Genomic DNA, 27,297 nt, shown 5'->3' with positions numbered 1-27,297 from the left:
AATGGATTCTGACAAAAATGAACATGCAACAGGGTAGAGATTTGCACTTTTTGATTGATAGGTACGACCGTCTTGATTTGACCGTCTGCGTGATTTAAGAATGCAGGATCACTATTTTAACCCCTTTTGATTCAGCTATAGCCAAAGCAAAAAAATCTAAATTCATCCCTCAGAACAACATTATGCGGTTCATTAAGTCTAATTGCATACACATAAAGCAAGAGACTAACCAAAGACTAAGCAAATGTTTTTTATGGGGAATGTGTGATACAAACAGTTTTAAAGGAAATTGAAATGGATAAAAAGTTTCCCCTGTTAGAATTAAAAATATTATGTTTATATTTTATAATTGTGTTCTTTTTGATATCCTGTTTCTTTTAAAGAACTAAGGATGGAGCAGCACATTTAAAATCACCTGAAAATGAACTGCAAGAGAGTGCCATCTTCTGGCCAGCTGCAGTATTGAACCAGAAAATTAAAATGACCGTTTGAACATTTCAGTAACACAACAATAAAAGCATAGTTCTGTGTTTGTGTTGTTGCTCTTAAAGGCTTTTGCACTCATTCTCCAACTTTAAGATTACTAAAACTACTGTATCAACTGATTCTGATTGTGTTTCATCTTCATAATCGTTTTGATCTGCCCCAGTGGGAACAGGGTCACGAATGAATACCATTTTGTTTCCCTCCATTCATCCCTAGAACCTTAGAACCATCTCTAGACATACTTTGTTTCATTTTATTTTATTTCCTGCTAACCTCAAAACCATGTTCTGTTTGGATTTGATGTTTTTCTGCTATGGTCGTAAGAAAGCGACAAAACACACAAACTTCCTATCCAATAGCTTTGCATAAATTGCTTTTTTATAGTATAGGTATCATAAGCTGTACTGTACAAGTCCCTGGTGGGTTTCTCAGGTTTCACTCGGAAATTTGAAATATCCATTCTGAACCACTTTCACTGTATTTCTCATTTTGGTTGGTATTCATGTTTTGAAAGCTACACTATTTTATTAAAAGTACAGAGGTAGCAGAAAGATATGAAAATTAAAATGCTAATGTTTTACATATGGTCTTCATGGCTGTCATTACTGTTTTGATACTTGGCTGGAGTAGTTCTTTGCCTTACCTCCTGCAATAGTTTCCATAGCAACTAAGATGCACAGTACCCAGAAGTGCTCTGTGGCACTGAGGTCTGGGCTTGGAGCAGGGAATGAATTACTTCTGAGGCTGTCCTTCCCATTTCATCTTTATGACCAATATAATGTTTGAAGATGTTTGGGGGCCCCCAACATAAATTTCCATTAGTGATAACAGTCCCCTATTCTTCAGAAAGTAATCAGACTGCCGTTCATAAGTGTCCTTCAAAAACGTTCACCTTTGTATCTCACACTGGCCCTGGTACCACAGTCTTCCAAAACACTGAATCCAATCGTCATTCTTTGCCAGACTGTAATATATCAGACTGCTGCCAGAATTTACAGAAAAGCCAAATAAAAATGAAATGACTTCCTTGTAGAAAAAGCCTAGGAGGAATACTGACACTTTGTGGGAATAGGAAGCTGTGAATTGCAAACCCGGCTCGGCAGTGCACTGTGGTTCATTTTAATGTCTTTTGTAGTTCCTCAGCATTACAGCTACTCCTTACAGCTTTTCCCCCCTCATTTCAGGGGCCTCCTGGAGAGAGATGTGCCCAGGCCTTTGATTGGGTAACCATGGAGAAGTGCACAAACAGGAACTGTTCTTGTGTTTCTGTTGCTGCGCGGTCTCTATGGCTCCTGCCTTCTCAATGAGGGGAAGCTCTATGCTGTCCTGTCGCTCACCACTTCACATCTCTGTGTGCCAGAGAACCAGCCTGCGGGATGAGGGAACTGCTGACCACACAGAACCAGAACTGCTACCGGGAGCTGATAGAGAAGGAAGCCTACACCCGGCTGGCATGGAAAATCAAGTACGGGAAAGACTATCCGATCAACTTCATCACTAGGAAGAAGAAAGAAGCCCCAATTCCTAAACTCCCACTCAGGAAGACTGTGCTGCCACCTGTAGTCCCAGCTCGGAAGGCTCCGGAAGAGGGGGAGAGGGAGAAATCTGCAGGTCCGGGATTACGGCCCACCGGAGAGTCTCCACTGGTGATGAGGCCTGTAACCCCCCAGATCAGAGGAACTCTGTACCAGGGCTTCTCCAAGGAAGGCAAAGGGAGATGCCTCTATCTTCAGGCCCGGAATCAGAAAAACCCAGAGCAGAAGTTCGGCCACCCACTCCTGTCATCCTGGGAGTACGGCTGGAGACTAGGTGAGAGCATTTCCCTTGAGGAGATGAAGTGCAGTTGCTCCTCACACAGACACAACCCAATTCCATAGCAGCTTTTCAAGTAATCCAAGTGGTCATTCTCAGGTGACCAATGGAGTGACTTGATCAACAATTTTCCATGTATTCACAAATGCAGAAAAGAACAACATTGTTAATGTAAATTGTTTTTTTGTTTTTTCCGGTTTTCCAGGTGATTTTGACAAAGAAATCAAATCTCCAATCAATGGAAGGTCCGGAATAGTAAAGAACACTTTCTACGCCAGAAATGGAGTTTTTAACTTCCCTTCACCGACTGATCATTTGGGATAAACTGCACCAAGAAGCAGTTCTCACCCAGGTTGCAACATTTTGATTGTAGGATATATTACAGTTTGCCAAAATCCAAAATTACATAACATAAGTTATTGAATAACAAAGCACAGTAGGATCTTGCTGGTATTATTATTGTAGTGGGGGAATTTCTCAATGTAAATGTAAACGATCAATGTAAATGACAAATCAAGGGGTACCAAAGCCTATTTCTAATCCTGTCATTGTACAGTTTTCAGTCATTTTTCAAAGTTTGTGTATATTTTTAATCCTCTCAAATAGTTTATTTGCCCTTAAGTCTTTCCCCCATCTTCATAAACTATTTAGATGCGTCTGGATGAGGTTTCTGTGTTTCTGCTACCCGTAGCAGTTCTGCACTGGCTACCAGTAAATGGTGATGTAATGCTGTGGTGTTTAAACAATTCATACAACTGTTTTTTCTGCAATAAAGGCTTTCTCCACAGATGCTGAAAATGAATGTCAATATAATATTTCAAAATGAACATGTTGAAATGCCACATGGTAGCATTGGGGATGTGTTACACAGAAAGAGCTGAAAAAGCTGGCTTATGATGGAGTTTTGTTTCAGTCAGCCCTGATTGGATTTCTGTAGGAAGCCTGATCTGCTTTAAGAGGTCTCAATGCCTGGTCTTGACTTATTAAATGAAGGGGTCATCAACATGCTGTGAATGGAGACGGAAACCTTTGTGTACAAAAGCACCAGCCAGCCATCTCCTAGCAACAGTGAAATTCACACCTTGAGCCACCGGAGCACCTTTCTGACTTCAGAGTGAACTGTCACGGCCGGTGCGATGGTTGGACACCTAATAGCCCCCCTTCATTGTATTCTCATCTCTCCTGCTGATCCTTTTAGAAAGTACTGCTGCGTTGCATATGATTATTAGGGACTACTTGATCATCTTTGGAATCATATTTGGAAAATAAAACGTTTAGTGTCTCTGTCCCTCATATTGCACTCATTTCAAAATGAGAAATTACATAACTTACTATGCAGATGATGGGTTTTAATTTTAATCTGTGGTGCGACACAGGCCTTTTCTCTTTTTTAATTCCTCACAAAGCCATTGTACATGTACAAGATCACGCTAACAGAAAACAAATAACATAAGAATAATAACCATTAAGTACAAAAATATTGTATTATTTCTTAGCAGAAGCCCTGTAGCCAGGGTAAAGTTTAGTGAGTAGCAAATTATTATTATAATTATCAGTATTATTAATATGCTGGGTGAAACGGTACACAGTGTGGCATGCAGTGCAATGGGACAGCAGCGGTGCAGAGCAGTACCGCAGGAGGGGGGAGGTGCAGACTGCAAGAGCTACAGGTGATCTGCACTGCGGAGGTCTGACGGGGGGCTGGGAGGTGTTTACGGGGAACAGGCCGCACCACAGGGGGCCAGGGCTGGAGCAAGAGCGGGCAGACTAAAGAACAAGAGGAAGGAATGACTAGCAGAGGAGGAGAGAGAATACAAGAGAGACAAGAGACTGCAGGTAGGTGATAGGAGAGCCGTGTAGAGAGGGCTAAGCCAGTATATTGAACTGGATGTGAGCAGGAAGAAGAAACCAGACAGCATGTCAACATGTACAACAGAGCTGGCAATTCTAGGCTTGGAGGCCAGGTCATGCTCCAGGTGGTGTGTAGAGATAGGAGATGTACTAGTAATACGAACAATTGGAATGGAAGTATTTGTATTGCTCTATTGTATTTTGCAGAGTAGAAGTAGAAACTGGTACAGAGAAAAAAGTTGCAGGTTTGTTATATGGGAGAATCTTCTGGCCAGCTGTGCTGTTGGTTGAAACATATTTTCAATTTGCAAATTACAATGCACTTTCTTTATCCCAATTTCCTTTGTATGACTTGCTGCATGGTCTTGACGAGAAGGCCACAGGGAAATGATCACTGACATCTTCAGCCTGGGTAAGGCTAAAAATATATATATGTCACCCTCTTTAATAAACCTGTTGAAGTGTCTAAAGTGTGAAATATAAAATGCTTCCTGCTTGGCTGCTTTGTTTTTCTTGATTTGGGAGGGAAGAACACAATGATGCAGAAACTGATCTTTCAAATCAAGCCCAAACCACATGTGAAATGAATACACAGAAATGTGCATTGCAAACATGTTAAGAGTCTCTAAAAGTGAAACAAAATTAGACCCTACCAATTTGCTGCTCAATCCGTATGCAGCTTGAAAGTCAAATATTTCCACTGATCCAGGACTGACAGTTTTGATGATGCTTTCTCCGTGGAGGACTATTCTGCAGAGTGAGATGTTAGAATGTAGATGATTATTATTACCATCAACAATCACCATTAAGGGTTAAATTTTACAATAATAATAATAATAATAATAATAAGAAGAAGAAGAAGAAGAAGAAGAAGAAGAAGAAGAAGAAGAACTAGAAGTTGCATGCAACTTTTAAGGCTTCCAAACTGTATCAGTAGGTTTCAAATATTAGCGGGCATTTGTAGTTTAAATTAAATGTGTAATTTTCAATTTCAATCCAATGTAGTATACATTTGAGGTTTTCAATCTTTTGTCATTTGAAGTGAGTATTTCAATGTCAGTAGACTATAATATGAATTTCTTGATAGCATGCATCAATTATGTAAATACCATTGTATTTTTCACTTAATTCTAGCATATATGTGAAGTTTTCATTATTGTGTCATTCAAGATACAGAACGCAATTTCCAAGTTAGGCCACATGGAGGTAGAGGTCTACATAAGGAATGTCATGATGTGGCTGAAATGAAATGCTGTAATTTTCATTGGTGTACAGCAGCCATGTTTTGTATTCTATCAACTTAGCTTCATCAACTTTGACAGATGTTTGTACTAGTGTTAATCACTGAAAATTGAAATCCCTTTTGATGGTTCTTAGATATTCACTGCTGGATGTGACATGGCATTAAGCATTGCGGCCACAGCGCTGTGTCACTGTTTGGTAAGTTTTTGAATATGGCTTATGGGAGTTTTGTGGGGTCCAATTTCATGTGTTTATAAAAACATGTATTTTGCATATGAAGAGTCGAAGAAATCTGGAGAGGGATAAATGTTTCCAAACAAAGGTTTTTAATACATGCAGCTGCAAGGAATAGGTTCAAGAGGCGATCTCAAGAACAGTCTTAGAGAAGTTACAAACTACAGGTACTTTTATGCAGACCAGACAGGAGAGAAAGATAACAGGACCCATATGTCTGTCCCGTGATGAGTGCAAGTTTGGTTTCTGCCTGACAACTCGTTAGGAAAATCCATATATGGTTAAACCGGTGATAATTAAAGCATATGTAATGTTTAATATAAAGGGGGTTTGTACGATGTATCAAGCCCAAATTGCTGGAGAAAACTGGTTCTTATCAGACTCTGTTCCTCTGGGTATCAGGGTTGCACTATGGCACAGTACCATAGCACAGCAAGGCCACGAGACAGTGACCTAGTTTACACAGACACACAGGGGAAGAAATGCAGTTCATCACATACGTGCACAGTCACTTGCCTCTTGCAGATTTGATAGATAGCAGCATCTATGTAAGATATGCAAAGTTTCAGGGCACTGGGCTTTAGAGGTCCAGAAAAGCAGTCGTTTTCATATTCGCACTCCGACACAGGTTAAATCCAACATTGTGGCTTAACCATGTACTCCACATTTTCTGGTTTTATGCTCATGGCATAGGCATAAACATTTGTGCAGAGTTTCATGTGCGTACTGTATTCCAGTGTGCAGGAAATGTATAACATGTCTGACAAGGCACATACATTTTTTTTCAATGGCCCACGGCACCCATGTTTTTCACTGGGGCAACTCGCCTTTAACAACCTTGGTAGGACTCTGTTCTAGTGTCATACATGCCAAATTGTGGCACAGTGGCTATTAGTAGTCTGAAGTAGAAGGCACCATGCCAAACAAAGTGTGCGACCGAGCAACTTCTGATGAATGATCGTAATAGTGGGCCATAAGGTATGCATGAGTATGAAGTGCCATATGCACGTGTCAGTTGGTTTTGGACAAGAAGATTTTTGTAGCATTTCACAATTTCGCCACTAAACGCAATATGGCAGCAGCACCATGTAACCAGCAAGTGTAGTTTTCATTGCATTTGTAGGTATATGTGGTTTCTACAACACGAGCGAGTTCTGTGAGTTTTCATGTATGTATGTGCATTATAGGGGCATTTGAAGTTTTGGTGGAAGGAAAAAATATATATATTCATAAAAATCAAAAAAACAAAACAAAAACAATAAGCTTCCAGCACTTCATGCATGGAAGCATAATAATAATGAGAAGTAGAAGAAGAAGAAAAGTTGTTTTCTTTTGGAAGACATCTTCCTGAATGTGCCTAAGCAGTTTTTGACCTTAAAACAAACTGTTTATTTTGTTTACCTTGTTTTTTATATAATTAAATCACATTGTTTTTATATAATTAAGCAACCCCATAGCATTCTAGAACTGGACCACACCTGTATCAGGAGCACATCAGTACTGCACACTGTAAGCCCTCTTTTTCTAAATATATGTATTGTTTTACAAAGATTTTACTATACTTTCCCACTATATGCTGTTGTATGGATGTTTGCATTACTGGAAATGTGATGACCATCTAACATCTTTTCCTGGGGCACTTCAAGCCTCCAGACTGATGGACACTGCAAATAAAATGCCCCTGCTGAGCATTCAAAATCAGCAAATACGATGGGAAGTAAATCAAATGAGGAGACTAAAAGGGAGTTCACCCAAAAAAGTCACGTCCCACCTTTGCCTCCCATTTCTGTGTCACATTCATGTACACCTCATACAGGGCGTCTATCTCCCTCACTGCATTCTTGTGAGCCGTGTGGATGGGAATGATCACAAAGTCCTTTATAGCTGTAATGATCAGTAATGGGGTGGGAATGAATACATAGAGTGAGGGCTCTACAGTAAGCAGGAATAAAACCTTAATCCTTTAAAGGTGTGTTACTCAGTGACTTAGGAGAAATAAAAGACTTATGCATTTCACAACCCCCCTCCCCACCCGACCTTGACTGCGATGGGAAACGGAGTATGAGAACACCCAGGCTGGCCATACAAATAGGTGTGTCAGACTCATCATTTCAGACTTGGTTTGTGATTTTAATTTTTTCTGTGTACTTGGGGGAGGGGGGTTGGCAAGTGGGCTGAACTTCTAATAATGTCTTATGGAAGTATTGGATATGCCTTAAGAGCAACAAAATATGCTTCAAGGTTTCAAAACAAGGTTCTGGTAAGTAAAATCAGTGGTATTTTTTAAATTATTACTCTGTAATTAATACTATGGGCTTCATAACAAACATAAAACAATTAATAGTCATCATAAATAAATGAGGAAGCCAGGAAATTACTTGTCAACAAAGATATTTATAAGAAGATTAAAAAAAGGTATTGCCCAGATCTTAGAAAAAGTTAAAAGATTTCCTTTAATTTGGTATTCAGATTATTTTGCCTTACTGTTTACTCATGGATAAAGATAAGTACAGTACCAGTTTTAGAAGCTGAAAACCACACGATATATGGGGGGCGAGCAAAGTTATCTTAATTTCCTGGTTGCTGGTCATGGTATTGATAGGCCTTATTCACCGACACTTGACTATGCCTGCAGTGATGAAAAAAAACACAGAATTTAAGATACATTCAGGTATGCTAACAGTCTGATTTCTTATTTGATAAGGTATGGTATCATTTATCAGATAACTGGACATATATTATTAACATTGTGGTCATTTAAAAAAAATGTTGGATCAAGTAAAACCAGACTCTTGATCACTTTAAAGACAAAAATAAATTGTCTTCTCAGAAATCATCTATATTATCCACCTTAACCAACACTGTTTTTTTCTGAGGAGAGATAATCTGTAACTTGTACAATTCTTGTTTAGACGTGCAAGTATTTCAGTTACAGTTATTTATGTGCTAGAAAGTTTGACAAATATGATATTTAATGTTCTGAGTTCTGCCACTGTTACATGTATGAAGCAGGTCAAAGCAGATGTCACATCCCAGTAGTTTTAATGATTTTTAATACATAGATGAATGTAATGATCAAATTCAGTATCTAGCTATTCCAAAATAAATATTTATTTATAGATGATTATGTTGCTTGGCTTCATAAATAAAAAAAGTTGTGGAGTACCTGTAGATAAATGCATATTGTTCTTTGTGCTTTGTTTTTCCCAGTCTCACTGATAATGTAGTCAAATGCATCTTTCTCCCCTTTAACCTTGCTGTAGAAGAAAAGTCACCTTTAAATAATGTTTTAGAAACCATGGTTTTGCTGTACACTGTAGAATGACCCATGGTGGGAATTAATATATTATTTCTGTATAGTATCAACTACAAGGAGATGTATGACCTTGGTTGGAATTGATATTGATATTCATCTTTGAATTTCTATGGTTTTTAATTTTGTAGCTGTCCATGGAGCATTAAAAATAATAATACTGAACAAAAGTGTAAAAAAAACAAGCAAGTGCTGTAAGTGATAAAGCAACAGCTAATACAGTTCCCACAGACAAATGATTCCTTCAGTACTTTTCCACAACCTTGTCATTGATGAAAACATTTAAACTGTATCTGTTCAATTGGTCCATCAGCTTAGGAAAAGCTTTTCCACTGGCATCTTTGATTTCCATCACCAGCATTATGTCACAGCGCTTAATGCACTGCAAAGGAAAGAAGTGACAAGTCAGTGGAAATCGAATGCTTTCTACACAAGATGTCACTCAAAATCTTCAGTCAGGTGAAAAGGAGTTGCTTTCTCTGGAATAATAGAGGAACTGTTACATTCTCAAAACCTCAAAAAGCTTTTGGTTTTTGTGTTGTTTCAAAATTATATTTCCAAATTGAATATTCTGTTTCACTTCGTTTTTACTGTGTTTGACTTTAACTGGTTAAAGTGATTTAAAGGGAAGTTCATTAAGTTTTTTTTTGTTTTGTTCCCACAACAACCAACACCTGGAAAGTTATCCAAGCTGTACATTTGGGTGTTGCTTGTCTCCCATAAAACCAACTGTAATGTGTTGTCATTTTCCTCCCTAGCACATTACAAATGTCTGCTCCTTTCCAAATAATAATAATAATAATAATAATAATAATAATTGTATTAATAACAATATTCATTGATAATATCACTTTAGAGCTGGCAGAACAAGACTGAACAGTGATTTGACTTGATTTCAAATGGGCATCTTAAGATTTGCGTTTAATACCTACTGAATGTGCATACTGTCTCATATAGACTCTTCAGAACAATATATGAGCAAAGCAACCAAGCAAAAGGGTGTGTAAAACCTCAGGGAGAGCAACAAACCAGGATAAACTTCACACCGGAGCATTTACACAAACTACCACCTCCATATACAAAAATATCCCAAAATCTGAACAAATTGAAACCCAGCATCTTCTGAGTTTGAATATGGTCTTGCTTTTACTGCTGCAGCTTGTGGACTTTTGCTAAACCGACCACATAAATGTACTGTCATTACTGAACACGTTCCAGATACATTTCTTCTTTACAGCAGTGACAGTATCCATTATAAGACCAATCCTTTGACTTCAATAAAAGGTTTACTCGTGTTTTAATCACAAACTTCATTATTCAAGTAAAAGGACTACAGAGACCCAGGCTCCAATTAATTAGGAGTGCCAAACCTAATTTTGAAAGTGGGTGAATGATTAATTTTATATTGTGCTCTGTTTTGACTATTACAAAAACAATTACAAACTACAACAGGATTATAAAACTCCAATATAACATTGCCAATTCAGATAACTGATGTAAATGTGTATTTGTTTATAAAAAAAAAAACAATATAGTACATTGTTTTACAGTAATGTCACATCTTGCTGTAAACATTTCCTTACCTTCACTATAATGTCCATGACTGTCAGATTGGATAACTTATGGTCACCAAAAGACTGTATACTGAATGAGCATATTTTCAAGGTTGATGTTCCCCCCCCCCCATTACATATACACACTTACTGTTTGGGACAGCCTTCAAGTACAAACTTAGGCAAATTGTAATAAGAAGAATATAGCACCAGCTTAGGTTAATGCAGTATCTATAGCATCTCCTATGTTGGGATGCAGGAGAAGGAGAACTGGCTTTAACAAGCTTGTATTAGTGAATGCATCAATTTTATGTATGTATGTATGTATGTATGTATGTATGTATTGTGACACCGTGTGGGATGTACACGGCGCCTGGGGCTCTAGTGATGGGCAAACAGCAACACAGATGCAGGGGAGAACAGTGCAAGGAGGTGATTTATTACATACAGTGAACAGTGGCCAATGAACAAAGAGGCAATGAAAAACTAAACTAAACCCTAGCTCTTTCTTGAGCCTAACTAAACTTGTAAACTCTCTAAACAGTTTAAGAAAACACAAACAAACCAGCAGCCAAACTATAGTGCACAATCCGAAGTCATGCTTAAATTCATTAGCCCGAGTGCTTTCTTCCTGTCCCTATGCGATTTCCTTATCCAGTGCAATTTTCAATTGATCACATTATTTTTACATACAATTGCTCATTTATACATCCTGCAGCATGTTCATACTATCAAATTACCATCCAAAATAGTCATTTACAACGCAAAATTGCCATGTTATATGATTCATAAAGAGCGCTACTGTATTTGATTCTGGTTTGTGCTGATCTGTCTTGCTTCTGCGGGCTGCCCATTTGTCAGGCATTTATGTCGGCAAAAAAGGGACTCGCTGTCGCTACTGTACTAACTTCCCTTTAAAGGCGCTGCAACAAAGTGATAACCCTGCTGCAAAATCGGGTTTGAATCAGCACAAGAGATCAATCAAAATGGGTTTGTTAATAATCTCTGCGTTTTAAAGACACTTCACCTTCGCCAGGGGCTCGACTGCGAAGGGGGTCGTTGTACCAACCGGAAGACGATAAAAAAAGGTAATGCAGTCTGGACTGTGGTAAAATCAGGTGTAAATACTGTACATTTCATAAGCAAACGGGCAGTGTTGTGCTTTATTTCTTGCTCGATTGAACCTCGTAAAACGGGACAGTGGTGTCGCGCTGTTTGTCCTGGTTTAGCAATATTTTAGCCTCGGCCGTGTTATGTTTGGCTTTTCAGGATCATTAAACTAAGTTTTATGCTCATTTGAGGCTTGCCGGTTTTTTGTGGCTTTGTTATCTTCCTGTTTAAATAAAAAATAGTCACAACCGTACCGCATGTTTAAATATGCTAACCGTTTTTTATTACTGTTTTATCCCGAAACCGCGTATGTTCCAGTTCCTGTACAGCAAGTGTCATGCACTGGCTACAAAAACGAGGCTTTGATTTATATACCATATTAAAAAATAGTTTATGGTTTTTCATTTTAGTTGCCTAGTCTTGGCTAAGCTAAAATGTAATTACAGTGTGCAGCGAAGACCAAATCAACATTATTGATGTTAATAATAATAATAATAATAATAATAATAATAATAACCGCGAAGGAGATATCAGTACCGCACTTTTGACTATACCAGAAACCACTTATATAAAGCTAGTTGTTAAGCCTTTGTGTGCAGTACTTTAATTTAGTTTAATCCTTATCGCAGTTTGTTGAGCAGTTCAGCTTTATGACATCGTTGAACTTCGACAGACATTGTCCAGAGCTCGGCATTACGCAGTACGTCGGGAGTAACTGGAGAGCTTTCCAACGAATGACGTCATCATGGATTCAGAATTCGGCGTATAAATATAAAATAATACACTTCAGTCACATAGCCACAATACAGGCACATTAAATCAATAATATAGCATTTCAGATAATCAGCATACCATGTCAGTGAGATACTCCGTGAAGTTGATTATACTTATTCCTTAATTTCCCCCAAATTAGTTATGGTAGCCTACTGATCGCTTATTCACTATTTAAAAAATATAAAATAAGTAATGGTTACTTATTCCATTATATATATATATATATATATATATATATATATATATATATATATATATATATATATAGCCTATATGTGTGTGTGTGTGTTAGTTTTAGGCAGGTGTGCAAGAATGCTGTAAAGTAAGAATGCTTTCAAAAATAGACATGTTAATAGTTTATAATTATCAATTAACTAAATGCAAAATGAGTGAACAGAAGAAAAATCTACATCAAATCCATATTTGGTGTGACCACCCTTTGCCTTCAAAACAGCATCAATTCCTCTAGGTACACTTGCACAAAGTCAGGGATTTTGTAGGCATATAGTCAGTGTTTGATTAAACAATTATACCAAACAGGTGTTAATGATCATCAATTCAATATGTAGGTTGAAACACAATCATTAACTGAAACAGAAACAGCTGTGTAGGAGGAATAAAACTGGGTGAGGAACAGCCAAACTCAGCTAACAAGGTGAGGTTGCTGAAGACAGTTTACTGTCAAAAGTCCTACACCATGGCAAGACTGAGCACAGCAACAAGTTCACTGAAGGGCTGGAGAGCGGTACACGAATGAGTGTCTGCAGGCAACAGTGAAACATGGTACAGGCAGATACTAATCCATCATGCAATACCATCAGGGAGGCATCTGATTGGCCCCAAATTTATTCTGCAGCATGACAATAACCCCACACGTAGTGAAGTTCATTAAGAACTATCTTCAGGATAAAGAAGAACAAGGAGTACATGCACTTCCAGACTTGCGATTTTTACCCCCAGACCATAAGGCTCCTCAATCAGCAACACTGATCTAATGATCACATGAACACTTCTGTGCTCTGGTCATTTTCTATGTACATTCATGCACATTTTAATGTATCCATTTATAGGCACTACAACACTAAAATATTTAAGATTTGTATTTATATCGTCCATATTCTTATTTCTACATTAGTTGAAATTGCTTTTAGTTACTATTGTTATGTATATTTTGTATTTTATGTTATTATTTTTTAATTACTAAGTAGATGTCGTGTGCCATGTCACAAGAATTTCATTGTTCAGAATGACAATGAATGTTATTCGGTGCACTTGACAAATAAAAGACTTTGACTTTGACTTGACTTGAAGGATGGTATGTTGGTATGGCCCCCACAGAGCCCTGATCTCAACATCATCAAGTCTGTCTGGGATTACATGAAGAGAGAGAAGCAACTGAGGTAGCCTAAATCCACAGAAGAACTGTGGTTAGTTCTCCAAGATGTTTGGGCCAACCTACCAGCCGAGTTCCTTCAAAAACTTGTGCAAGTGTACCTAGAAGAATTGATGCTGTTTTGAAGGCAAAGGGTGGTCACACCACTCTGGCTTCCCCACGACCCTCACCAGGATAAGCGGCTTTGAAAATGGATGGATGGGTGGTCACATCAAATATAGATTGGATGTAGATTTTTCTTCTGTTCACTCACTTTGCATTTTGTTAATTTGATAAATATAATCTATTAACATGTCTATTTTTACTTTACAGCATTTTTTCACACCTGCCTAAATCTTTTGCACAGTACTGTGTGTGTGTGTGTGTGTGTGTAAGTACATACACACTTCTTACTGCTGTTATATTTTTAAACCCAGGAAATACACATAATGAATAAGTACTTATTTTTTTAAAACACTGAATCAGAAATATGAAATCTAACCATTAAAAACAGCAATTGCTCTAGTTAAATGCTAAACCTACAAATAATTATTTATTGAAAACCTGGAAACCTAAATAAGAAATAAGGAGCCGTTATTTATTTATTGAAAAACAGAAAATATCAAGTTATTATTTTTTTTTTTGCTGGAAATAACCATAAATCTGTATTGAAATAAAGGGAAAATTATACAAATAAGTTATTATTTTTCAAAAAATCTGAAATAAGCAATATGACCATGTCACGTGACATGCTTTGTTCACGACAGTTAGCTTGTATTGTATGTTGGCCGTTTAACAGATGTCACCCATATAAATAATAACACAGCTCTTGGCATGGAAATAATGTGTCCTCTCACTGGGAACTCCCCTGCAAACAATAAGGACACACAGTAAGTAGATCAGTGTATTTTCCAATAGGACATGATAGCTGTCCTGTTACCTGGTATGATGCATTTGAATGCTTTGGGTTGTACTGAATTCTGTTAGTCTATAGTTGAAAACACGAGTGCATGTAAAACCTTTGCAGATAAAATTACATAAAACGTAATCTTGAAAGAATTACACTAAATTCTGCAAGGTTCAAATTTTCATACCATGTTTCAAGAACTGGGATAACTGTATTGTCTGCTATAATCTGGAGATGTCCTCCAAACTTAAGTTCAGGTGTGGGTGACCCTGTTAATTTATTACACATATATCCATTGATATAAACTGAAACCCAGGTTGGAATCAGTTAACCGCTTTTTTTTTTGTAATCCAGCCTGAAAAGAAAATACTGAAGGCACAGAGCTGTTGTGCAGTGCTAAATCTTGACACATCTATTAAGTTAAAATAAAGAAAGAAATTGGAATCATGTACTGTGGGCACAGTGCTACACATTCCTATTTTGGTGATGTATTACCCCCAAAATAATTTTGGCATTGCCATGGTCACTATTTGAATCTAAAGAGATGATCAGAGTATGTTTTTGTTTTTCTTCAATTTCAGTTTTCACACTTCTGCTTCCTTCTGTGAGAGTGTCTTAATCTCCTCCCCTCTTACTGAGCTCAAACTGTGTGCATGAAGGAACATTAAAGTGCTGTTGGCTTTCTGGGCAGGAATGCATTGTAATTTGTTCACCTGTTTGGAATGAACCTTTTCCATGTAGTCAGGTCTGCACTTCCTTTGGCTGAATGGAGTGTGAGCGCAGCCTTCATCACATAACCAGTGTAACGTTTCATGTTATGTAAGGTTGTTAATTAATCTGTATCTTCAAACAGCCATTCGTGACATTTGCTCTGAGGTGACATGAAGTAAGTGGTTACAAATCCTGACTTCCTCTGTACACTTTGAAGACTTGAATGATTTGTTTGTTAGCAATTATCCCTCCCACTATGTCCCTTTCTGTGGTGCTTGGTATAGATCCATTAAAGCTCTGTTATTTAAGTCACATTAAGTAGAGTTTATTCTGAAAGCAAACATTTGGTAGTAGGTGGCTGCTTATTTTTAACTCTGAATCTTTAAAATATTAATTATGTTATTAATAGCTCTTCAGATGTCAGGAAGGACATTTCGAAAGCTCCTGATAGATGAACATATGATTTTCATTGGGACAGGCGGTGGTACAATTGACTGAACTAGGTCAGTGCAGACTCCCATTGAAGCGCCATGGAAAGAGCCAAATGCATTGTCTTTTCATTAAACATTTTAATGGTGGATTTTATTGTAAATATTAATATCCCTTGCTGTGTGTGTTTTGATGTTTGATGGATAGATGTTATACGAGGATAGGATGTTCATTCATAATGTACAAGCAAATTATAGCATTGTTTTCTATCTTTACAACACCCCTGTGCACTGAACACAGTATCCACAGAGCTCTGAAGGCAGCGTATGAGGTCTTTTTTTTTTGTAAATCAATGTTTAATCTATTTATAAACCTCTGCCTCTCTAACTATCTCTAACTAGAATATATACAGTGTGAATGTATACTCACAACATTGCTTTCAGAAAAATACAATCCAGGACTTATTCTGAAAATGCAATGCAAAGTGGTCAAAAGGTGTCTGAATGTATGCTGGAGAATGCTCACTGTTTCAAATGTCACAACTGAGATTTTTGTTTGACCTCCTTCCCCTACCCCCTGGCTCTGTCTGGTGGTTCTGGAGGGACCCCATGCAGCAGTCCTTTGGGTCACCCTGGTGTCATCACTTGGATGAAATGTGTGCTTTTGGTTAATGTCATATTCTATTCAGAATCTATTATCATGCTGTATAAGGTTTTTCCAAATCTGTTCCTTATAGCCCAGATTTGGGGTTCAGAAAAATATACATCTCTACATCCTGTGATTTTTCTTTCAATAGCAAATATCCTGGCCACTTTTTCCCTTGATCCCCTGAACACTTGGGATATGATAACCTATGGATCACATCCATAAGAGGGATAGAAACGTTGCTACTCTAACTTTAATTTAAAGGCAGACCCAGGAAAGAGAGAATACTGCAAGCATTAATTGCCCCATGTAATGTACACTTGTATTTAACCGTCTGAGTTAATTGAACAGTGCAATGTCTGTTTATTAATGACAAAGCCATATTTATTGATGTCCCTGTGAGAATTTTCCAAAGCTGTGACGACTGTATGTCTGCTTTTGAATACAACAGAACAGTTGTGTTGTTTTTAAATTGTTCTGAATTTTCTATTTGCATTCTTAGCCACATTGGTGGTGATAATCTCAAAGCATAGCTGTACTGTTGAGGTTGGATACTCTGGCATTGACCTCTGCCCCAGTACAAATACACTACGTACTGAACTGCATTCCCTACTAGTTTGTTTGCATTTATTTATTTCTTAGCTCAAAATGTGTTCTTGGTTCATTGTGTCCCATTTTCTACTACACAGTGGTTTTACTCGATGCGGAATTCCCTGGGGTGATTTTTTGCTGACTGCGTATTTTACTTTACTTTAGGGATGTGCCTGAGATCTGTCTTGTGCCTCAGCTATACTCCTGCAGTCAGTACCTGGTTTAACAGTGGTTTGGTGTTGCATTAGATTGTTTTTTTTTGCATGACTTGAGTTGTCTGTTATAACTACGCCAATCACAGTGGTATTTGGGTATTGCAAGGGACGTCGTCAGAAAGTGTTTGCTTCAGAGGGCATCACGCTAGAGTGCTTTTCACAGGCCTCTGCTTTCTTGGGGTTCTCTATTGAAGGGCCAGTGTTAATTGGTGAGTTGGAGCAGTTAACTGTACTACAATGCACACATGACATGTTTTTAATTATTCTTTTTGATAATACTATTTAGGGCTACATTAAGTTAAAAGATAAACCAGATCTCCCCTTACACAACCTGGTACCCATTTGGAACCAATTGATTTGTGGGGGATAAGCATTATTTGGGGACAGTTAACCTCACCTCACCTCCATTCTCCACAGCACAGGAGCTCAATAACATTTGCATGAACATGAGATCTGTCTAATAGGCTACAATGAAATATAGATTTCCAACAGCTTCCCCTTTCATGTGTCCAGTTCAGCTTTTTCTTTTGATTTCTGCATCCTCCATCCCCTCACACATTGCATGAAAAATATAAATTAAGTGTTTTGTTTCTTCACCCTGCCAACTGATTACTTCTGGTCATTTTGTAATAGGCAATAGGATTGCATTTTCTCACATTTCCTTAAACTTCAGCTTGGCGGGCACGATGTGAACCATAGATGTTTTTAAGATTTCAGGAGTTCAGATAACCCCCGATACACGTATGTCTTCCTCCCAAACCTCAGTTTATAAACTCCATGAAGTGACTCCAGGCCTCACTCAGAAACCAGTAGTGCGGTCTCTGGGATTGAGAGCATTGTACTATAGCTGAAAGAACAGCATTTGGAAATTAGGTTGTCCCAAAGACTGACTGACTGACCCTGTTTGTAATGTGAACTGTTTTAAGGCCTCACAGTATGTTGAAACTGTCCTCATTCCAGCAGAAATGTAAAATTACATTTGAATATTATTTATATATATATATAAAATCCCAGGTAGGGCAGTGCTGTTGTACCCTTGAGCAAGGTACTTCACTTAGATTGCTCCAGTACAATGCCCAGATGTATAAATGGGTACAAATGTAAGTTGCCCTGGATAAGAGCGTCAGCTAAATGACAAAAATAATATATATATATATATATATATATATATATATATATATATATGTGTGATTCATGACAGGAATCTATAAATAAATACATCTGACAGATACATTTAAACCAAAAGACCCTGAGGCAGCATATTAATATTTGTCTGTAGGAGGTGTTGGTGAAATCATTGAGGAAAGGCATATCATTTGAATACTGTATACTATGCTGGGCAGATGCAAATGATGCCTTTGGGAGATGTGAAGGGTGGAACAACCAGATCCAGAGGGCATGACACACAAGGACAACAGTCCCTTCAGTCTATGAACAATAGAGAAAAGGAATCGTGATATGGTTTTTCAAAATGGTAAAAGATTATAAATCAAGTTGCAGCTATTTACAGCTAAAGCCAAGAATAAATCAAAGTTTGACCCAACCCACCAATCTCCCTTTGTAAAAGCAGGACCTCTTTGACTGAGTGAAAGCCACTGTATGCTGCGAGTTATGGATTTCATGTTTTGGATTTATTCAGGCCCAAGTGGGCTAAACTCAGCGCAGGGACAGAGTTGTGGCTTTATTGTGGCAGAAAGTGTGGCGCTCTGGTAGGCTGATGAGACTGGTCTAATCTGCCCTTTCTGATACTCTTAGGTGCCGTGCAGTGTCAGAGAGATGGATATGGATGTGCTGAACATGTTTGTCATCGCAGGGGGGACTTTGGCCATCCCCATCCTGGCCTTTGTTGCCTCCTTCCTCCTGTGGCCCTCGGCACTCATCAGGGTCTATTACTGGTAATGTCAATTGTGCTTGCTAATTAAAGCCTACCGTTATCTATGCCAATCTGTTTATTTATTTTAATTTTTTTAATAATTATTACTACCCCCAGAAAATCTGCAGGATTTTGATCATTTTCCCTGCCAGTTATGGTGGTGTCACTGCTGTAAAAGGTCAAACCATTATGTGGAATTCACACAGGCAGGAAAGACACTTTCAAAGAACAGGTCCTTCACAAAAGACTGAATGCCAATGGAAAAAAACAAATGCACACACACCAGAACAGGTTGCTTTGGATGGAGTGTCATTTTAAATTGCCCTTGCCATGTCATTCATGTGGCCAACTACGGCACACACATGTGATATTGCTTCTGTTTTGTGTATGTGCTGTGCTTCTTTCCTTATTGAAATGTAGTAAAACAGGCTCTGCGTCTCTGGTGGAGGGCACCCCTGAAGCTGTGCTGGTGCTGGTGTGGGTGCAGACTGGGCTGCAGAGTACGCACTACTGTACACCACAGGCTGCTGGGAAAGGCAACTCTGCAGCCGGCCCTGCAGACTCTGTCGTGTAAGAGCAGGGAAGCAAACAGTGTGTCTGGGTGACCTTGGCTACTGTCTCCAGCTGCCTGATTTGTTCATTATAAAATGAATTGCCTCATTAAGTAGAAAGAGGTTTCACATCACTGTAAAATAATACAGAAAGACCCACCTGCACATAACTTCACTTTTATTTTTTTTAACTTCTACTTTTTTTAATCTGAACAGTTACATGTATATATGTATGGTCTTACATAAAAAACAAAGATTTTTTTTTAAAGCAAGTCAGATTAAAATGCTCACTCACGCACGAGATGTATTTTGCATTACTGTTCTATGAAGGAGATGTATTATTAAGAAGACTCTCCTGCTTGGTTTGAATAGGGTGAATAATCATTATAAAGCCCCTCAATATTTACTTGTGCACTCCCAAACAGTGGAATTATCTGTTTGTTCCCCAAAACGTCTGTGTTAGGGTCTGCTCCGTCTTATGCTTGTGTTGTATCAAATCCATATACAAGGCTGCAAATGAAAATGGGCAAGGCTGTGAATGTTTTAATGCCCCTGTGTCTCCTCACCCCTCAGGTACTGGAGACGAACCCTGGGCCTGCAAGTGCGCAATGCCGATTGCGGGGGGTATCGCTTCTGTTACTCCTACAGAGGGAAGCCTGGGACCCGGCCTTCCATTCTCATGCTGCATGGCTTCTCTGCACACAAAGACATGTGGCTTTCTGTAGCAAAGGTGATACTCGAGGCCTCCAGCACAGTGTTAATGGGTTACACTCTCAGCATCAGCTGGCAGGGTGTGAAATCCTGGCTTTTACCAGACCGCTTATATGATTAAATAATATAATTGATTTTGGGTGGAAAGTGGATTAAATGCTGTTTGGATTTAATTACTTTTTTCTTTTTTATATATACAGTCAATTACAGCATCTATTTTTTAAAGGGTGTGCTTCAGCATGACTCAGCGTTCACACAGGTCAACACTACCTTATAGGGAAAGGGTAGTAAAGAGTAGTGAATTAGTAGTGATAAGGGATGATCGTAGTAGATAATACATATAGCCTAACAGCAGTAAAATTGCCCAGATGAGGCCCTCAGATATAATATTTGCCTGTTTTTGCAGATTTGTTCCAGCTCAGTTTTGCTACTTAACCCTTTAATTACACATATTTTTGCTCTATTTTATGGATATTGCAATACCATACCATATATACTAAATACTAATGAAAAAATGAATCTTGTTCCAGTACTCTTTAGAGGGATCTAAAATACATATTTAAGTGAATTGTGTTTTTTCTCTTTAGATTAGCATTAGGTTAAAATACTTATTTCTTGGTATATGTGGAAACCGAAGTGAGGCACTTTTAACTTCAGTAGTCAAAGCCAGCATGTTGTTCTGTCTGATGTTGTTGCTGCTTTGCCTGCAGTTTCTGCCAAAGCACCTTCATCTGCTGTGTGTGGACATGCCTGGACATGAAGGCACCACCCGCACCGGTCCTGAGGACTACTCCATCGAGGGCCAGGTCAAGAGGATACACCAGGTAAACACTGCCTCTCGCACCCATTCTGCTCAGAACAAGCTACTGAGAACCTTGAGAAACAGGCAGGAGTTCCAGGCCATCAGTTGGTTTTTTTGAGGGTGAAAGTGAGAGAAAGAAAGTACCATCTCCAAATCCTTTACCAAGTTGTGTTCATGTGGCTCAGTATGCAAATCTATAGTAGGAATAAAATGGGTGCTTTTGGAAGAATATACCTTACATATACCATGATGCAAAAGATACAACATGTTTGAGAGAAGCTAAACCTTTCTAAGTATAAGAGCACTCTAGACTGACAATGCCTGTAGAGAGAAATCAGAGTGAGGTCTGTATGTTAATGTTGTGGTGGCTAGAAAAGCAGCAAGTTAGGAGGAAGGTCTGAGAGAACATACAAAGTCTAAGACCACCTGGGAGTGAGCAGAGCTACAGGGAATTACTAATAGTTTTTTTCCCTTTCTGCTTAATTGACCCCACGTTTGTCAAGTTCAGAGTGAAGGGTACATGCAGGCTTGCTGGTGGCTGCTTTGTGAGTGAGCTGAACTGTACTGCTTTTGTCCACAACAGAACACCTTACTTATTCTGAGCAGGGCTTACACACAAACCCACCGCTTGGCATCTGTCTCACTTAAATACACATTAAGTTGCACTCATTCAGAAGAAAGCTTATAAACTAAGAAAGCTGGCGGTGTTCCCTATTTAAACCTCTGCAAGGGCTGGCCAAGGGGAAGCGGCTAACAAAGCACCTGAACGACTGCTTCAGCAGTGTGTAATGGGCTATATTTTGACGTGTTGACACAGCTGGTGGATGACATTTTGTTGAAGTCCTTCTAGTATACTACTTCAACAAAATAAATAAACAGCATGCTCTTCAGCTCTCTTTCTTTAGATATGCACTGTGTGCAATGCAAAACTGGCATGCAAAACCATTCAAAACCTGTAATCTGCCCTCATAGTCTTTACTGCTTTGTTAAACGATTGGATTCCTGTTGAGAGAAAGTTGAGCTGTAAGCTCTTCCTCATGTATGATAAGCTTGGAGATTTGAAAGCCCAATTTTATTAATTTGAAATCTCCACTGTCAGCCCTAAAGAAAATTAAGCTCCTCTGTTCAAAAATCATCTTCTCTTTTCATATTTTTGTTTCTATTGTTTGAAAGACAACATTTCCCTTACAGTTTGTCTGCTGTAAACGCAGGATTCCTCGTCAGTTAAGTAATAAGGGAATGTGTGCCCTGTATGCTACCGATTCTTATTCTGCTTTACAGGAAGTTTGCCAAAATATGCTGGGTGTGAGCTGTGAACTGCTGCAGTGAATTAAGAACTGTCTGTGCAGCAGTGCTTTTACAGCTTCATCTTCTTAATTTGGATCAATTAATGAAGAGTTTTGGTAAATTTAGTCATTTAGAGATCATTTGGAATAAACAAGAACACCCTTTGGTCTTCAAGGGCTAGATATCCCTGAACTGAACAAGTTCCTTAACTGATCACTAACTAACATGTTTAGAAATTGGTGGTTTATAAAAAGGTGACCTATAAAATGAACTAGATTGGAGCAGACCAGGACCAGGTTTGGAGACCCCTGCTGTAGTGTTTCATAGTATTAGTTTCCAGATATGGTCAATGCTGCTTGCTTCTCCACTAATGGGGTTACTCCTCAGAGGACAACAGGGTTGTGAGGCTGTAGGGTAAAATTAGTAAGAGTTCCTTCTCTGGTTGCAGTTTGTTGAATGCATCCGCTTGAATAAGAAACCCTTCCATCTGGTGGGCACCTCCATGGGTGGCAATGTGGCTGGGGTGTACGCCGCTCGCTACCCATCAGACATCAGCAGCCTCACTCTCATCTGTCCTGCAGGTGAGTCTGAGAAATGCATCTGTGGCATTTGTTGATACCATGCCAGAATAATCCTATACTAAGATGCGATGAAGGGCTTTAGAACATTGTGTTCTATCTTTTTTTGGTTGTTTTTGTTTTTCTAGACTTGGCTCACTTGTTTTCTTGAATCATTGTGCTGTTTTCATTGACAAAAAACACTCTGCTGTATGGGTTAATGACTAAAGGTGTTCACGCTCTCCCAATCTTCTGCTTCCCTGTTGCAGGCCTGCAGTATCCAAATGAGAGCAAGTTTGTGAAACAGCTGCGGGACCTGGAGAGGACCAACAACATCCAGGGCATTCCGCTAATCCCGTCCACGCCCGAGGAGATGGAGGAGATGCTGAAGTTGTGCTCTTATGTTCGTTTCAAAATCCCTCATCAGGTGAGTGCAGACCTGGCCCCTAAAGACTAGCAAGCTCTTTTCCCAGCCTCTTTGGACTGCGTCTTCGGCCTCACACAGTTGCTTGGTTCTTGCGGTCCCCTTTAAAAGCACTCTCTTGTAACCATCGTGTCAGAAAGCCTGCTGCATATGCTATACATATTAACTGGTATGAAGTTGAATTACTGGGTGAATCATCCATGACTCCAGTTATAAGATGCGGACCAGGCAACGGATTGTTGGAAAAAATTTGAGAAATTCTGTAACTGTCCAGATTTGTGACCGAGGCTGAAATATTTGTTGACAAGCTGTACTTTCCTGCCCAAAACAGACATCAGTATTTATAGAAATAACTGTTAACTCCCTTGAAATAAGGGAACATTGTGAAATCACATTTTTTAAATCAGTATTTGTGTACTTTTTTTATTGAGTTAGTGGAAAGTGTTTTACCACCAGTATATATTATGAAGAGTTTACATACTTGCATTCTGGTTTCTCACCAAGAATTTAACAGATACAAATGACTAATGTTTCTGCATCTTCAGCATCTTTACTGAGAGGGATTTAGCTGAATATTTGAGCATAGATGGGCTTTAGCACTGATTCTTTCCTTTGCCCATTTTTAAGGGTTTCTGCCCTTAGCACTGTAGGCATATTTGAGAGCTGCTACACAATTCAGTTAAAAATGAACCTCATTTCAAAAAGGCAACAAGTGGAATCAAAAGATTTAAGAAAATCGCACAGAGAGTTTTGTGTGGCAACAGTTTATTTGGATTTTAAACTAAAGCTCCCTTCTTTTTCTTGTTACTTCCCCAGATTCTCCAGGGATTGGTGGACGTTCGCATTCCACACAATGATTTCTACCGAGAAGGTCAGTAGTAATTCTACAGTTACATCTTGTTAGTTTAGGTAATTTTTATGACATTTGTAAACTGATTTTTAAACTAATTTAACAAGGTTTTTGTATTTGATTCCTCATAGACTAACAAAAGTAAATTATACTTTGTTTCCTGATATTTTATGTTTTAAAGAGCAGCTGGACTTGGTTTACTTAATACCGATTACTTTTATAACATTTTAATATTAATATCTCAGAACTCAATCTTAAAGACATGATCAAACTGGCACAAGACAGTTTAATTTAGGCAAACCCAGAGTCTACTTGTCTGGGATTCATTTACATCCAGGAAGTTCCAGTGATTGTACAGCTTCCTATGTTTGCTATGAAGACTAAGAAGAGCCAGATAGTATAATGTTGGAAAAATACAGGGATAAATCTAAAACCCCCAGTGACATTTGTTGAAAATGGTGAGCAATGCACAGACGGCTTCTCACTCTCCTCTGCTTTTCCCTCAGTATTCATGGAGATTGTCGGAGAGAAATCAAGGCACTCCTTACAGGAAAACATGCATTTGATCACTGTTCCTTTACAAGTCATTTGGGGAAAACAGGATCAGGTAAAAACAAATATATGTGTAGGTGTTTGTGTGGGTGGGTTTTAGCTCTTTATGTTCCTTTACAGTATGAATGCTTTCAATGCTATAAATATCTGTGTTTATTCCCATTAAAATATTCAAAATTTCAAAACATCTCAACCTATAAATGACTGCACCCATTTTTTCTTGGGGCTCAGAACCATCACTGAGCCCAGGGATCCTCTGTATCTCTGTCACCTGTCTCTATATTATTTTATTACATTTATATAATAAACATCTTAACGGTTCACTGTGGTCCTGTGGATTCGTTACACATCATATTTCTATCAGGACTCTACAGCAAAATACACTTCTCGTGTGGGTTCTGTATTTTTTTTCAAAGAGTGATTCAAAGAGAGCCCACTTTAAGAACAGGAATATTTTCGAGCTTGCTGAGGTGGTTGAAGAGGACAACCACCCAGGGACCATAACAGTCAATAGTAACCTGGGGGGGAGTCCAAGGTTAGTGGATAACAACAGGAAAATAGCTGTGTGATGTCCCCTGAGGCTCTTGGTATCAGTTGTCTTGCTTTCTTCCAGGTGGTTGATGTCTCTGGGGCCACAGTCCTGACTGAGGCCATCCCAGGCTGCCATGTGGACCTGCTGGAGAACTGTGGCCACTCTGTGGTGATGGAGAGGCCCAGGAAAACTGCCAAGCTCATCCTGGACTTCATCATATCCCAGCAGAATGCCAGCATGGGCAGTGACAAGAAGATCTCCTGAGAGAGCACAAAGATTATGATTATTATTAATATTATTATTATTAATTATTGTTATTATTATTACTATTAGGTTTTCAAATCTATGTTCTGTAAATAATTAGTACCTTTAATTTTGGATCCGGTCATCTCTCAGGGAGTCCCCTCTTTAAGTTGCAAGATACTCAGTGTACCAAAGCCCCTGAGAACATTAGGATTTTAGAAAGCAGAGGCTCAGATTTATAGCACTGTAACATGGAGCAGAAACACACAACTCTTCAGAGCTGATGGAACTGCTCATGTGCAGACAAAAAGGTTAAAAAGAAGCAAGTATCTTACCCTGGCTTGTTTTTGTGCACGTAGGCCCTACTTTGGTGCAGGCAGAGAAAGTCCTGCTCTCTTAATTGACAAGTAAGTCCTCACGCTTTCTTTATTTGCTTTTACCTTTTAAGGCTTATAGACACTATCAAGTTTGGTTTCACATGAACAGACTGGATCTTCATTATCAGCATTCTCTCCACCCTGCATAATTCCTGGCAAGGACATTCTGGATTACAATGCCACAAACTCAGTTAGCCCAGCGGAAAAGAATATAACTTGTGGTGGTTTCAGGTCAGACTTTTGTAGTGCACTGCTGTGCTGGATCACTGAAGGATAAGGATATAATGTGATAATGATCAATTCCTACATGTCTATCATGAGCTTTAAACACAGCATTATGTTCTTGCATACACAGGGTAGTTGGCTAGGTAAATAATGGATCTCAGCAATGAAACCCATTTGATAAACTCCCCTGTAGCTAGCTTGCATGTGTTTCACGTATCTCCGAGAGCCTTGGTCATAAAGGTTATGCATTCAGAAACCCTGCCTTGGAACTGGACCCCAAGTGTAGTCCCCATTCATGGCCTTCAGCACAAAGCTAGGGACACTGAAAGTCCATTCCACTTTTTCCTTACAATGTGTGACATTTTCTCCTTTAATTGTATAGTTTGTTAATGAAGGTGTTTTATTGTAAAAACAAGCCCTAACAATGAAGCACTACAGTCCTCTTCAGCATTACCTGTGCTTATTCAGTTTTGTTTTTTGCTTTGTTATTGGCTGTGAGCTGATTTAGATTAATGAGAAGCAAAGTTAAACTCTTGTGCCATGCACAAGACTTTTATTTGTGAACAGAAACAATACTGTTGTGAAATTTGTTCTCCACAAGGCTTGAAATATTTAAGCAATAACTAGGGAATGCTGGGAAACAGGAATAAAAATACAGGTGTTCCAATATCATGGTGCTTTTAATGGGAGGAAACCACTTGAGACTGGATCTTTAACTACTAATTAAAATGTGTCCAATAAGTAAATCATTAAAGGAATGGATTCTATGAATTCTGTGCTAGTAGGATTGTGGGACGATAGTATATTGATACTGTTGGTAAATATACAGGGGTGGTGATGTAGTGTAATGCTATAGGCATCTTAAGGACTGCTGCATGCTCCAGCCTGTTCAAAGAAATAGTATCTGTTGTATGAACTTAAGAACTAGGTTGATATCTGTCTCAATCTCATTCATTCCTGATTTATAGAAGAATAAACTATTCTGACTATCACATCTTCTGGGTCATTTATTGCTCACTCCTTCAGTACAGTTTTTTAAAGCATGTTCAAAGCTTCAGCTAGATCAGC

The 27,297-nt window shown here is 38.7% G+C and overlaps 2 protein-coding genes and 1 pseudogene across 3 annotated transcripts; 2 read left to right on the top strand and 1 right to left on the bottom strand.

The window, feature by feature from the left end:
• Nucleotides 1-1,766: 1,766 nt before the first annotated feature.
• LOC136737900 (protein SPMIP1) lies at nt 1,767-3,085 on the top strand. The gene is made up of 2 exons (XM_066698230.1): nt 1,767-2,295; nt 2,504-3,085. The coding sequence occupies exons 1-2, from the start codon at nt 1,863-1,865 to the stop codon at nt 2,620-2,622; spliced, it is 552 nt and encodes a 183-aa protein (XP_066554327.1). The 5' UTR covers nt 1,767-1,862; the 3' UTR covers nt 2,623-3,085.
• A 196-nt stretch (nt 3,086-3,281) lies between these two features.
• On the bottom strand, nt 3,282-12,345 carry LOC136747015 (deoxyribonuclease gamma-like; annotated as a pseudogene).
• Nucleotides 11,385-27,218, top strand: abhd6a (abhydrolase domain containing 6, acylglycerol lipase a). 2 transcript variants are annotated; one of them, XM_066698228.1, is made up of 10 exons: nt 11,385-11,579; nt 19,001-19,140; nt 19,539-19,688; nt 20,243-20,399; nt 21,091-21,204; nt 22,918-23,050; nt 23,296-23,453; nt 24,267-24,321; nt 24,807-24,907; nt 25,466-27,218. In XM_066698228.1, the coding sequence occupies exons 2-10, from the start codon at nt 19,022-19,024 to the stop codon at nt 25,646-25,648; spliced, it is 1,170 nt and encodes a 389-aa protein (XP_066554325.1). In that variant the 5' UTR covers nt 11,385-11,579; nt 19,001-19,021; the 3' UTR covers nt 25,649-27,218. The 2 variants fall into 2 exon arrangements, with proteins under 2 accessions (XP_066554325.1, XP_066554326.1); XM_066698229.1 differs by lacking the exon at nt 19,539-19,688 and having other exon boundaries at nt 11,390-11,579.
• The last annotated feature ends 79 nt before the right edge of the window (nt 27,219-27,297 follow it).

The sequence above is a fragment of the Amia ocellicauda genome, chromosome 3 (genome assembly GCF_036373705.1).
Source record: "Amia ocellicauda isolate fAmiCal2 chromosome 3, fAmiCal2.hap1, whole genome shotgun sequence".
NCBI classification, from domain to species: domain Eukaryota; kingdom Metazoa; phylum Chordata; class Actinopteri; order Amiiformes; family Amiidae; genus Amia; species Amia ocellicauda.
Note: the sequence above shows the minus strand (reverse complement) of the source record. Positions and strands in the feature narration are given on the sequence as shown.